This window comes from Orcinus orca, chromosome 1 (genome assembly GCF_937001465.1).
Source record: "Orcinus orca chromosome 1, mOrcOrc1.1, whole genome shotgun sequence".
Classification (NCBI taxonomy): Eukaryota; Metazoa; Chordata; class Mammalia; order Artiodactyla; family Delphinidae; genus Orcinus; species Orcinus orca.
In genome coordinates, this window is record NC_064559.1 from 62,624,024 (window position 1) to 62,638,198 (window position 14,175).

Consider the following 14,175-nt stretch of genomic DNA (forward strand, 5'->3'; position numbering starts at 1 on the left):
TTTAAAAGTTCAAAAAGCTCTCTTATTTCAAAACTTTCAACTAACAAACTTTAATAAAGTACTATAGCAACACTCTGCCCACCCCCAACAAATATATTCAACACACACTTACTGGGTTCCCACTATGTCCCAGGCACTTTCTGGGCCTTAGTGGAGATTTATACTCTAGTGGAAGAACCGAGAAAGAAGAAACATACAGTGAAGAAATAATGTATTTTCAGCTATAAACAGCAGGGAGAATACAAACTACAGCAATGGAGACCAGCAAATAATGGGGTTAGCGGTTGTATGCTCATTTTATTTTGTGCCATTGCACTGGTAATTGACATGAGTGTTCACTGTGTTTGTGTTCACTTTTGTGTACTCTGACTCCTAAGTCTAACGTTCTTCCCATTCAACATTAGTATATTATATACCTTGAAATCTGGTATAGAACCGATTACTTAAAGAAAAAAAAAGGTCTACAAAATTTGCAAGAACTATCAACACTCAATAGATGATGTTAGTCATCTGTAGAGAGAATCCACTCTATACGACAGGCTCTCTGTCTAGGAAAACTCTCAAGATGCAGGAAACTATCAAGGTTTCCAATGAAGGTTTCTAGGCTGTCTCCTCATGTGTAAAGTGTCATTGTCAGTATGCGACAGCACTCTCCAGTGAAGAGGACGACTTAACCAATCCAATGTATCTGCCAGTTATATGCCTACCATGGAGAGAGGGGTGTTTCAGGCTATCATGGCTTGATGATCATAGCCATCATGGTCATTCAACAGACATCCATTGAGTTGATCCCATAATCCCTGGGCAATCTTGTGAGGACAGTCTGTCTTTGGACAGGGAGAAAAATACATTAACAACTCAATGCACTTAAACATTCTAGCACCCCAGCATTTATAATGCTCACTGAAAATCAATAAGCTGACATGATGTTCTTACTAGATACAATGCCCTTGAGAGCTTGGTTAGACAGTTTCCCTCTGAGCCATATCACTGTCAAATCCAATGTCTGAACTATAAAACTGACATCTGACTGCTCCCTGCATCTTGAGATTCCAAGTCCCAGAAGGACCTACCTCCTTATTTTCACTCAATCTCTGCTCTAATGTTTATAGTTCCTACATGGGGTTCAATTCAACAGTCCACCTAACATCTACTAAACACTTACTACGTTCCAGGTAGTGTGCTAAGTCTTGGAGACCTAAAGATGAATAAGGCACGGTTCTGCATTTAGAGAAACAATCATATAAAAAGATAATTTCAGATGAAGTGACAGAGCAGAAGCTTAGAGGCAGGGCACTTGGCCTTGCCTCATAATATCTGCCAGATGAGCTTGCACTTGAGATAGGAAGGCTAAATAGGGGTAGCCGAGTAAATAAATAGGGAGAAGGGTAATCAGGAGGGAGAGTGAACATACCACACAGAAGATCAAGGAGACAAAATAGCGAACCATGCAGAAATGTTGCAAACAATCAATAAAGCGCAAGGAAGGGAATGGCAGGTGACAGGGCAGAACACATGAAGCAAGCTAAGGACCTGAGCTTACCCTGGAGACTATGGGGAGGGATGGAGGGTCTTAGCAGAGGGTAGCACAATTAAGGCTGCCCACGAGAGATCCCTCTGGCAACAACTGGGAGGGTGGACCTGAGCGGAACTTGACTTGCATTAGGGAGACCGGTTAGGAGGCTCTCGCAGTCATCTGGACTTAGAAAGATTGGCACTTGACCAAGTGCAATGGAAAACAAGGGGTGGATTCAGAAATAGAAGGTAAACACTGTCAGGGCCCTGATTAAACCCATGGAGGTGGGGTGAGGGAAAGGAAGGATTCTAAGATGATGTCCAAGTTCTTGTCTGAGAGAGAGGCAAATGGGACAGTGGGAAACAACAAGAATAATGGCCACTGGAGTGAAGTAGAGGCAGAGCTTGGAAAGGAGAGATACGTGGAGTGGAGTTTTGAACATACAAAGTTTGAGGTGCCTCTAGACATTCAAATGGATATGGGCAGTGGGTAAGAGTGCAGTTCAGACCACAGGAGATATATTTGGGAGTCACCATTTATTTAACAAATCTTTATCGAATGCCTTACCTGCCAGATATGAACTGCAGTAAAAAGAACAAAATTGGATGAGGTCACCAAAGATGAGCACGTGATAAGACTAGCAGATGGCTGAGAGCAGAACCTTAAAATCAATGTTGGGGCACAGGCAGAGGGAGGACGCTTGGAGCAGACAGGGAAGAGGGATGAGAATCACAAGTAATGTCACAAAGACAAAGGAAATAAGATCAAGGTGGTCAAAAATGTCCAGGAAGCAAAATAGTCCAGGATGAAAAGACCTGAAATACTGATACGTCAGTTGGTTTGGCAACCTCAGGGGACCTTTATCAAAGTGTCAACTAGGTGAGAGGAGGCAGAAGTCAGATCACACTGACCTGAGGTGTGAACAGGAAGTGCTAAACTAGAGCGAGGGAGAGAACTGTTTACAATCAAGGGAAATCAACAATTTGAGACCTCCACTTATGGCTTAGCTTTTATAATTCATTACTGGTGTGGCGGTTAATTTTATGTGTCAACTTGGCTGGGCCACCAGCTGGACCAATAATCTTTGTTGAAAGACTACTGTGGATGTTTCTATGAAGGTGTGTTTTGGGATGAGATTACCATTGAATTTGGCAGGCTCTGAGCAAAGCAGATTATCCTCCCTAGTGTTAGGTGAGCCTCATCCAATCAGCTGAAGGTCTTAAGAAAACAAAGACTGACCTCTATGAGAAAGAATTCTACCAGCAGACTGCCTTTAGACTCCAACTATCCTACTTCCTTAAATTTCCACCCGGCCAGCCTACCCTGCAGATTTTAGACTTGCCAAGCCTCCACCGTTGTGTGAGTCATTTCCTTAAAATATCTATCTATCTATCTATCTATCCATCCATCCATCCATCCATCCATCCATTTATCCTGCTGGTTCTGGTCCTGTGGAGAATTCTGACTAATACAGATTTTGGTACCAAGAATGGTTCTGGAAGAAGAGAATCTTAAGGATGAGTTTTCTGAATTGGTTCTGGGGCTTCTGGAACTGGCTCTCCACTCTGATGAGACTTAAAGACACTAATGACTATTTCCAGTAGTAAAGAGAGCACTGATAGCCCATGACACAATGTGGTCACAGAGATACGCAAAGCATCACCAGTGAATACTCCTAATCAAACACTTAAAAAAGACAAGGTTCTGGATGACCATGTATATAACACCTTTGAACATTTTTGTCAAACGAATGAGGATAATGATATTGGTTAATTTTTCCTAAAGTCACTAGACAAAGTGGGGAAAGGATGAGCTCAAGGATTCAAATTCCCAGCTCAAGTGTTCATAAATGACCAGAAAACTTCTATGTCTACCCTGAAAGGGACCCTTATCTCCTACAGCCACAGGGCTGAGACTGCTAAAAATCAAATCCAGAATTTCATCCTGAGATTGGCTGAATTACAAAGCAATTTGAATTCCCAACTTCACAGGTGTCTACTGTTAAAGTGAGGGCACTGACTGAGAAGGAGTGGGGACCCTGTTGGGAAGACCCTGATAAAGCTGGGGACATTGAACCCTGAAATATCAGAGTCTTCTCTGCCAGAAGAAGCAGACCCCAGCCTGAGATTAATCCTGCTTTGCTGGAGGAAACCTTAATGGCCTCCCCTGAGGCAGCTGCCTTGAAAGACACTGCTGATTGTCTCGACCACCCATCCCACTCTTTGATCCTAGACTTACCACCAGACTCAAGTCATAGAAGGCCCCTACAGGTACGAAGTGTGACCCAGGAGATGCACTACACTCCGAAACAGCTACTTGATTTTTCTAACTCACACAGACAGAAATCAGGGGATATGTGTGGAATGGATCCTAAGCATGTGGGATAGTGGTGGAAGGAACAGAAAGTTGAATCGGGCCAAATAGATCGGTAAGAGCCCATTAAATAGATATTCTGCATTTAATGCCGCAACTCAGGGCCTTAGAAAGAGCTCTGTTTGTTTTGGTTCCTCGGCTACAACGTGGACCCAAAGTGGCCCACAGTAAATGAACTTGGAATGCCAGACCTGCCTTGGCTTAATGTAGAGGAAAGGATTTTTTTTTTTAATTAATTACTTTATTTATTTATTTTGGCTGCATTGGGTCTTTGTTGCCGCATGCAAGCTTTCTCTAGTTGTGGCGAGCGGGGGCTACTCTTCATTGCACTGCGTGGGCTTCTCATTGCGGTGGCTTCTCTTGTTGTGCAGCACGGGCTCTAGGCATGCAGGTGTCAGTAGTTGTGGCACGTGGCATCAGTAGTTGTGGCACACGGGCTCAGTAGTTGTGGTGCACGGGCTTAGTTGCTCCATGGCATGAGGGATCTTCCCAGACCAGGGCTCGAACCCGTGTCCCCTGCACTGGCAGGCGAATTCCCAACTACTGCGCCACCAGGGAAGTCCCTAGGGGAAGGGATTTAATGAAGGTTCAGGAAGATTGGAAAGTTAGAGTGGATCTGTCATTTAAGACACAATCATCCACCCTGGGAAGGTCCAGAAGACATGCCTTTCAGCGTAACTATGAGAAATAAATTTGTGACAGGAGCCCCAGCATCTTTGAAGAGCCCCAGGACCACTCTTCTCTGTAAGCCAGAACTGACAGAGGGAATTGTTAACACTGATGTGATGCTTCCTAAATGCAATGGAAGGAACTGGATCCTGGAGTGTCCGGGGAAGTGGCAGCACTCAGCTGTCAAAGGCAAGGCAGGTATAGTTACCATAATGAACAGCAGAGGGAAAGCAGCCAACCAGAGTAGTCTGACTCACAGGGACACACAACGCTGGTTAGGTGATCACAGTGCTCCTGGAAGTGATACAGACGGGCAGCCAACTAAATTCCTACTTGAGCTATATAAGCAGAAAAGTTCTAGGTCACGGGAACAAAAGTCTAACTTGAATCATAAAAACAAAAAGTCACGTCTCCTCCATCAATTCCCAGACTTGCGCCAGTTTACAGATCTAGAACCCCTTGAATAAAGAGGAGGCCGAGTCCAAGGTAGCATAAACTAAGAAAGGAGATTAAAGGCGATTAAGTGGCAAGCCATTAGCTTTATGTATTAGATGTGTTTCAGAAGGTAGACTTTTTCAGATTTCAGAAAATTAATACAATGCATATACTATATATTATATAAACAGCCCCAACCGGGTATAGGGCAGCATCCCATAAACAAACACGTAAGTATTTCTGTATTGAAACATGTAATTGGTCTTACCAAGTGGATCACGATTGAAAATAGTCTCTCATTAGTTCAGGTCAAATTTTGCAGCCAAAAGAGTTTGTATTGGGACTTCCCTGGTGACACGGTGGTTAAGAATCCGCCTGCCAATGCAGGGGACACGGGTTCGTAGCCCTGGTCCGGGAAGATCCCACATGCCACGGAGCAACTAAGCCCACTCGCCACAACTAGAAAAAGCCTGCGTGCAGCAACGAAGGCCCAACGCAGCCAAAAATAAATAAATTTTAAAAAAAAAAAGAGTTTGTATCAAACTTAGGAAAAAACTTTCAGTTTCAGAGCTTTTGGGATTTTGGAATTGCTGGTAAGAGAATGTGGACCTATAATTTGAAATGAGAATGAGAAATTGCCCCTCAGCATTTTCTGTTCTGAAATCCATATACAAATCAGCATCACCTCTGCTTATTATTGAAATATTTTCTAATTTCTCTAGTGTATAAAGTTCAGCAAGCCTTACTGGGGTTCTTCTATACTTGCAGTCACTGGGGTGGGGGGGAGGGAGGAATTAAATTCCAAACAGCTGAAAGTGATCAAGACTGAAAGTTCCCTACTAGTTAAGAGACAAGGGCTGGAACTTCTGCTCAAGGTAGGCAGCAAGGCAGCAGGGCTACAGAACCTCTTCCAATGGGGTGGAGGGGCCAGGGAAAGGCGGCCAGTGAGAAGCCTCTGGTTTGAACACCCTGAGCCTGTCTGGACATCCTGTAGGGCAAGCCTGCCAGGAGTCTAACTGCAGAAGGATCTGCACAGCCTCCAGGGAGAACTCAGCCTAAGTGAAGAGGGAAGGTTCAGCGGCTTGTCAACATGTAGTGCCTCCTGATGAAGGGCAAGGAACCTTGCTGAGCCTCATGGTGTCAGACACTTGGATAAATGGATTCATGCTGTGTCCTCGCCAGAGGGAGCAGTATCAGAGTGAGAAACTACAAGAACCACACCCTTAACAATCCCTGAGGAGCAGTCAGAGCACGATTTTGCATCATTAGTGAGGAGGGCTTCACCGCGCAGCTTCATCCCTCTAGGGTGGAGCCAGCAGCATCAAGGCATGGGGTTCTCAGCACAAACATGACCACAGAGACGAGGACATTGGTGGATGCCCTGGGACAGTTAAAAGACTCTTTGCAAACATTTAAGACATCCTGGAAGCCTCCGAAAAAGTGGTTAGAAACTTTGAAGAAGAAATTCTATAATAATGCAGAGTGGTTGCAAATATATGCTTTGGAGTTTTGAGTCCCAACTCTACCATATATTAGCTGTGTGATTTTGCACAAGTTACACAACCTGTCTGATTCTTAGTTTCCTCATCTGTAAAATTAATAAAAATAATGATTATCACACAGAGTTGTAAGGAGATGAGATAATGGATATAAATTGATTAGCAAAGGCCTGGCACATGGTACACACTCAATAAATGAGGGCAGAACAAAAGAAATAACATGAACCTAGTTTTATATCCAAACTTCTAAGTTATACCTGGCTGAAAAGAAAAAGATATATATATAGATAAATATATATATAAAATCTGTATCTATATCTAGACAGATAGATAGATAAAATGTGAGTTAATTAATTCAAAACTTCTCCCTAACTACTCACTTTCTCTCTGCCCTTCTTACCATTTAGGAGATTTCAAATATTTGCATTTTAACACATTTTTCTCTTAGGAAGCTGAGTCCTTTGCTTATGTTTCCTAGCAACACCCTTCAGAGGAAGGTAAATAGCAATTATGACCTGGATGTGAGTAACTGTAGGAAACTGTCTGGCACAGGGTCATATAAGTTCTTACTGAAGCTTAGTCTACAATATAGCACCTTCATCTTTTAAAGTGTTATCTGGAAGAAGCACAGGATTACGTTAAACTTACATAACTGCACACTGGGTTCTTTAACGTTTGGAGAGAAAAGAAGACATTTCTTAATTCTGATAAAAGCATTTTTAAAATGGTTTTAAATTGCACATAACGAACTCCCCAGATGCCAAAGTAGAATATCAGAGTCTCAGTATAGAAAATGTTCATTGCAAATTCACTGACATTTGCTCAGCTGGTTACAAGTTACAGCACAGTACTAACAAACTCAAGTCAGGGATTTCATTCTAAGGGGCAATCTTATCTATAATAATAAATAACTCAGGCTCAACAAAGACATACTGCCTCTCTAACGCCAATTAGTTAAACCTAAGAACTGGGTACAACACATCACAGTTGTTAGAAAACTATTCAAGCCACAGGCCCTGAGAGTAGATCAAAGGTATTACAAAGGATCACAATTTCTAAAGAGACTTTGAGTTTGGAAGGGGGAAAAAAAAAAGAATAAATCACTGAAGAAGAATTTATCAATGAAATTATCCTTTTCATAAAGGCCTAATGGGACCAAGGGAAAATTATAAGTGAAAAAAAAATTACAGCAGTCCACATGCATTCAAAAAGATAATAAATAAATAAAGAGGTTTAAGGGCAAAGATATAAAGGTCCCAGGAGACAATTGCAATTTCTCAATTCAGGCGCTACAAATGGTCACAAAGCCAACTGACCTCTGCCTTCTTAGCAGCCAAAATTCCAATGACTTTGGTCAAGACTCTAGGGCATTGCTAATGTCAAGCGCTTGGCAAAGAGTGGAAAAGGAAGAAAGGACTATCACTCAAGATATATGAAGCCTTCATATCTCACCAGCCTTAGGGATGGAGACCCAGAGCCATCTGATACTTGAGACCTCAGGCAATGCTTTTAGTTCTTCTAATAATTAAATTTCCTTTGATGGAGGCTAAAGACCAAACTAACCTATAATGAATTCCATGTCAAAGCAAACCATTTATTCTCTTTTTTAAAATGACTCCAATGGTCTTAGCAAGATTAAAATCTTTGCAAGGTTTAGGTACACGTGAGATGCATGTCCTACACAGAGAATCCAAATTCTCAGATAAAGATACAATTCAATAAAAACACAACTGGGCTCCAGTTAAAAGATTCTAATCATCCAGGAGAAATGTGATTGTGGCTGCACTAAATCAGCCTCAGTGGCAATAGAAAGGAATGTGAGAAATATTTAGCAGGTAGACCAGCATTAACTAGGTGGAGGGGAGGCAGCAATATTTCTGAAAAACTGTGTATATTATGTTTTGGTTTTTGGTTTTTTTTGCGGTACGCGGGCCTCTCACTGTTGTAGCCTCTCCCGTTGGCGGAGCACAGGCTCCTAACGCGCAGGCTCAGCGGCCATGGCTCACGGGCCCAGCTGCTCCACAGCATGTGGGATCTTCCCGGACCAGGACACGAACCCGCGTCCCCTACACGGGCAGGCGGACTGTCAACCACTGCGCCACCAGGGAAGCCTTATGTTTTTCCCAATTAAATCACATTTTAAACTCAGTAGGAAAGAGCAACCATTAATGAAATCCCACAATGGATCCTTTGTAAGTTAAAAAAAACATCTATTTTGTAATGCCAATAGTATTCCCTCTCCCTCTTTTCTTTTTTTTTTTTTTACTGCAACCTTTCACAATAGGTGAATATCTTAAATGTGGTGACTGTCAGGAATTTAAACTGTCCTTTGGTGTTCATTATTTTATTTGAATAGTCTGTCACCTCCCACTAGAATCTAGGCTCCCCACTGCATCCACGGTACCTAAAACAGTGCCTGGCGCCCAGTAGGTGTTCATTTGGTTGAATAAGTGAATAAAGACTTTGTGAAAACACAAATTTGCATTTTATATACTTTTCACATATATCTCTCTTTCACTTAATAGTGTCTTTATTTCTTTTTTAGGCAGCTTCTGAGCCTAGTGAATACCCTGGAGTTAGGGTAAAAATGAATGGTAGATTATTTAAAAAAAAAAAAAACAACTAAGTTTTTGTTTTACTATCTCAACTAGTAAATAAGGAGTAAAAGGCTGTGGGAAGTGGTAGTTAGATTAGTGGCCTTTCAACTACAGGGGTAGTACTTGAAGTCTACCTTGGTCAACAAGCCTCAAAAAATATAAAAGTTTTATTGATAAAACACTCAGATACTATAACAAACATGATAAAACAATTTTGGTATATAATAAGTAGTAATTCCAAAACTATAGTGCTTAAAGTGGTTGAAAAATGTTAATTCATTCCATACATTTCTGAAGAAATATGAAATAGTACTCAAAGAGTGATAATTATCAGATAATGTATAAAAATCGCACTTGGAAAAAATATTCCTTCTTTCAACAAACATTTCTTGGATACCTACTATGTGCCAGGCTAAAAATACCTACTGTGTGCCAGGCTAAATCCTAACTACGTGTGGCAAACTACTAACAAACTGTTATCCGCCTCCTTGACATTTAATAAATATTTATTAGTATCTATCATATCCACTACGCTAAGCACTAGGGATACTTCTATAAACAAGGCCAACACTATCTCTGTCCTGGATTCTAGTGGAAGAGAAAAGAGAAGAACCACCAAACAGTGAGGAATTACAATAAGGACATAAAGGGCCAAGAAATGATAACAGGGGACCCCACTGGATAGGGTGGTTGGAGAAGGCCTCTCTGAGGAAGTGACATTTAAGCTAAGGCCTCACTGATGAAAAGGAGACAGCCCTGGGCAGTTTTGGGGAAAGAGCACACCAGGCAGCAGGAAAAGCAAGTGCAAAGGACCTGGGGTGGGAATGAGTGTCTAAGAGCAGAAAGATGGCAGCATGGCTTGAATATAGTGAGCAAGGGGCACAAGTTGAAGTCAGAGAGGCGGGCAGAAACCAGATCACATAGACAACTATAGGCCATGGGGAGAAGTTGGGATGTCATTCAGAGTGCAATGGGAAGCCATTAAGAATTTTAAACGAGAAAGCAACATGATCTGATTTGCAGTTTTATAAAGTCATTCTTGCAGTTCTGTGAAGAACGGACTAAAAAGAGTCAAGAGGAGAAAATGGGGAGACCAGCTGGGGGGCTATCACAGTATCACAGGCAAGAAATGACAGTGATTTCGACTAAAATGCTAGGAGTGGACCACAGATAGAAAAAAAGTGGGTGAGAGAGAAAAAAAAAAAGAAGTGGTTGATTCCTAGAAGTATTTTGGAGATGGGAGAACTGACTGGATGTGGGGAGTGAAGGATGGGGCATTATCAAGGGCAGATCCTAGGTTTCTGGGTTGAGCAGTTAGATGGATGGTAGCGCCATTTACTGAAATGGGTGATGCAAATTACTGAGATTTATTCTTCATACACTGTGTGTTCATTCCTACCTAAGGGTTACCAAAGACATTCCAATTGCCACATTCAGTGAATCCTTGAAGTATTCACTCTCTCTTCATCTGACACAGTTAAAACTTCTTCCTTAAAATTTCACTCTCTCTCAGTTTCCAAGACACCACACTCTTCGGGTTCTTCATTTACTCAACGAGCCTCCTTGTCGGGCTCTGTATACCCCAAGACTCTGTCCTTGGCCTTCTGCTATTTCCTTCAATACACTCTTCCTTGCTGACCTCATCCAAGCAATCCATAGCTTTAACTACGACCCGCATAAAGCCTCCCAGCTCTCTATTTCCTACCAGAACTTTCTCCTCACTCTAAAACTATCTACCCAAATGTCCCATTTCTACTGAGATATATCAGCAGCATCTTAAACTCAACATATCCAAAAGTAACTTCACCATCCTCTTCTTCCAACACTCCTTTCCCCTCATCCATAATCTTCATCTGTGAAAAGCCCTACTTTCCAAAACTATGCCCAGCTTTCCAAGCTCAAAACCTTAGGGTCATCTTACACTCCTCTCTTTCAAGTCCACATCAAACTGATTTCCAAGCCCCACCAAATTCACTTTCTAACAAGCTCATGGATATGACCTCTCTTCATAACCCACTGCTTTAATTCGGGTCTTCAATCCTCCTCCTCTGGATTGTTACGATAACCCTCTGGTTTCTTCAGCCTCACACCATTCTATCTCACACTTCACATCTCGATAAACACAGAAATCCTTCACAGGCTCCCCACAGCCCTTAGGATAAAATTCAGCCTATGAATGGCAAACAAGGTCCTTTAGGAGTTAGTGCCTCTGGCTGGCTCTCCTGCCTCAATTCCCACCATCTCTCCTATACACGATCCAACTTCTCACAACACTGACCTACCAACAGGTTCATTCATGACTCTGCCTATACTGTTTTCTCCCAACACCTACTTAGCTTAAGCAACCCTTTCTCTAGCAGCCTGAACTTCGGTCTGAGATGATGACTCTCCTTAGTGCTCTCACAGCAAACCATTAATGAAAGACTTCTCATATTGTTTATCACACTTTGTTTCTCCCACTGAACGATAAATTATGTGAGGCCAGGGACTGTGCTTCCTAGAATACTTTTGGTGCTTAATACTTAAAAAATGCTTAGTAAATGTTTGCTGAATAACTGTATCTAGATCAAACTTGAGAAGACTTTCTGTCAAACATGAACTGCTATGCACAGTTATTCATGATAAGAAAACGTAGCTTGAAAGAAGAAACATTCGATAGTTCTCTAAAATTAACCAATAACATCAGCTGCTGACTTTCACGTATCAGCATTCATCCTTCATTACGGAAGAGCTACATATGTCCAAAGTGTATATAGATGTAATTCTGATGATCTTTTTGTATTAGTATCCATAAATATTCAGTTTTTCAGTTCTGCTACTTTTTAATACCTTGAGTGTAATTAAGATTACTCTGACTGCTCTTGTCCTCAATAAAGACGGGTGTCTGCCTCTTATGCATAATAATTCTGTCTGAACACACAAGATTTCTGATACACCTTAGTTTTAAGCTATTTCCTACTTCTTCACTTAAAACATGAATATTACCACCACCACCACCACCAAAACACCCCCATGCTTTTTAACCCTTTTTTTCCCCCTCAGGAGAGACATTTATACAGAATGGATTATCTTATATATACAAAGTATATCTTCATCTATCAACCTCCAGAGGGTGGGGGGACTTTTACGTTTATACTTTACAGCTCCTGGAATCATTCATTAAATGGTATTTTTCCTGGCTCCAAAGATTACATTAAGAACTTTTCCATGAAAGTAATTACTGAGTATACTCATGTTCAGATATTGTCATGCAACTGACATTTCGCAAAACAAAAGAAATGAACAAGTCTCCGTGGTTTTTTAGGAGTTGGCTCTCTTTATAACCATTACTTAACCACATTCTGAGACAGCAACAAGTACTCTGCTTTGAACAACACACACACAAAAAGTCCTGTGGTAGACACCACTGCAGATGTCCGTAAAACAACTCATCCAATTCAATAAATCCAGCCTGAGGTTTACTTTATGTCTCACTCATGAAATCTGGCAAGGAAAAAAAGTGGTTGTTTTTTTTTTTTAAAGAAAAATGAGCCTTTTAATGTCCTATGTCTTGTCAAACTGCGGTGACTAGGACTGTAATTATTATGGATTGGACCAAACTCTTTTAAGCCAGGTCACTCCAGTGGTATTCCCAGCTCTTTGCATCCTAACACAGAAGTAATGTAAATTTCTTCCTGGTGCTCTGCAGACGACAGAGATGAGACAAATGAGACTCCGGGACCCTTCTATCTCAGAGGCTTAAAAAATGCGCTGGAGAGCACTGGAAATGGAACTAACAAGGTAAAACAAAACAGTCGCTTAAAAGGGAAACAATCAACAAAGGCCCTACAAATGAAAACCCTGCAACCTTCCGCCACCTCCCAAAGGTGGAGAACGCCAGAAGCCCGGGTTCCTGAACCGGAATCCCAAGCGGGCCTGGGCGACCCAGAGTCGCCAGGCGGAGACGGTGGGCGACTCAGCGAGGGCGCAATGCGGCCTCCCGCCGGGCCCGCTCCCCAGACAGCCCCCCAGGAATAAGCAAGGTAGGGAGTTCTCCCCGCCTCCTCCACACGCAGGGATCCAGGAAGAAGAAAGAGGCTCCGCGCCCCTTCAGCCCGTCGCGGGGTCCGCCGGCTCCGTTCCCCGGGCCCCAGGGCGTGCAGGCCGCGCCCCCTCCCCACCTCGGCGCCCCGCGCGCGCAGGGCCCACCACCTGGCCCCGCCGCCCCCGCCATCCCGGCTTCACTCACAGAGCCCGAGCGCCACCGCAAACACCGACCACAGCCAGCGCCTGCGGTCTGGGGATGCAATCAGTGCCCCGGCCCCGGCGGGCGCTGCCATCGTCCTCCGGCCGCAGTCGCCGCGGCTCTGGGCCCCGGTCCCCACTGCGGTTAGCTCGGCTCCGGCCCGGGGGCTCCGGACTCGCCGCCGCCCGCGTCTGCTAGCACCTCCACGCCGCAATCCCCGCTCGCGGCCCCAGCCGCTGCCAGCCAGCCCTCCGCCCAGACCTCGGCCCCGCGCCGGCCCCAGCTGTCCGCTCATTGGCCTGCTCCGCGCACTTTGAAGGACTCGATTGGAAGGCACCGACTGTCCATCACTCCCTCTCTGCAGGCGGGGCCCCGCCTTTTCGGTCCCACCCAGGCTCCTTATGCCGGCGCTGGAGGTCCCCGGCTGTCCGAGGCGACCGCCGCCAAGCCCTCTGCCTGCCTGCGTGGCTGTCCGCTGGTCTGTCCTGGCCCGCCCGCCCCCCCTGCCAGCGTCTCCTCTGCCTCTTTAAGGGTCCAGTCCTCCAGATCTATGCATTGTCTGTCTTCGCCTGTTTCAGCTTTTCCCGGTTTCTCTGAGCCTTACCTAAAGGAAAAGAAGCAGTTCGTTTACAAAATTAAAAAAACAAACAAACAAAAAACGAGGGCTACGATGGGGAGAGACTTCTGATTCAGTCGTTCAGATAGAACACATCTCTCCCCTTGTCCTGTCTCTAAGGCCTGTCCTTTGCCTGGATCAGATAATTTATGTGTGCATATTGAGAAATCTACTAGCTTAAAAAGAAGTCTCCATCTTGTCTGAATCTCCTCTTAGGAGACCCCTGTTTTGGTTTAAAAAGGGTT

The 14,175-nt window shown here is 43.6% G+C and overlaps 1 protein-coding gene across 3 annotated transcripts in view; it reads right to left on the reverse strand.

Annotated features, from left to right (window-relative positions):
- MPZL1 (myelin protein zero like 1) overlaps positions 1 to 13,624 on the reverse strand; it is a 61,755-nt gene extending 48,131 nt beyond the window's left edge. For all 3 annotated transcript variants that reach the window (XR_007479713.1, XM_012532996.3, XM_004269717.4), the window contains exon 1: positions 13,318 to 13,624. Coding sequence is in view for 2 of the 3 variants with exons in the window: in XM_012532996.3 (XP_012388450.2) it covers positions 13,318 to 13,609 (292 nt within the window). In the remaining variant the exon portion in view is untranslated. The remainder of the gene's footprint in view (positions 1 to 13,317) is intronic.
- Between the last annotated feature and the right edge of the window lie 551 nt (positions 13,625 to 14,175).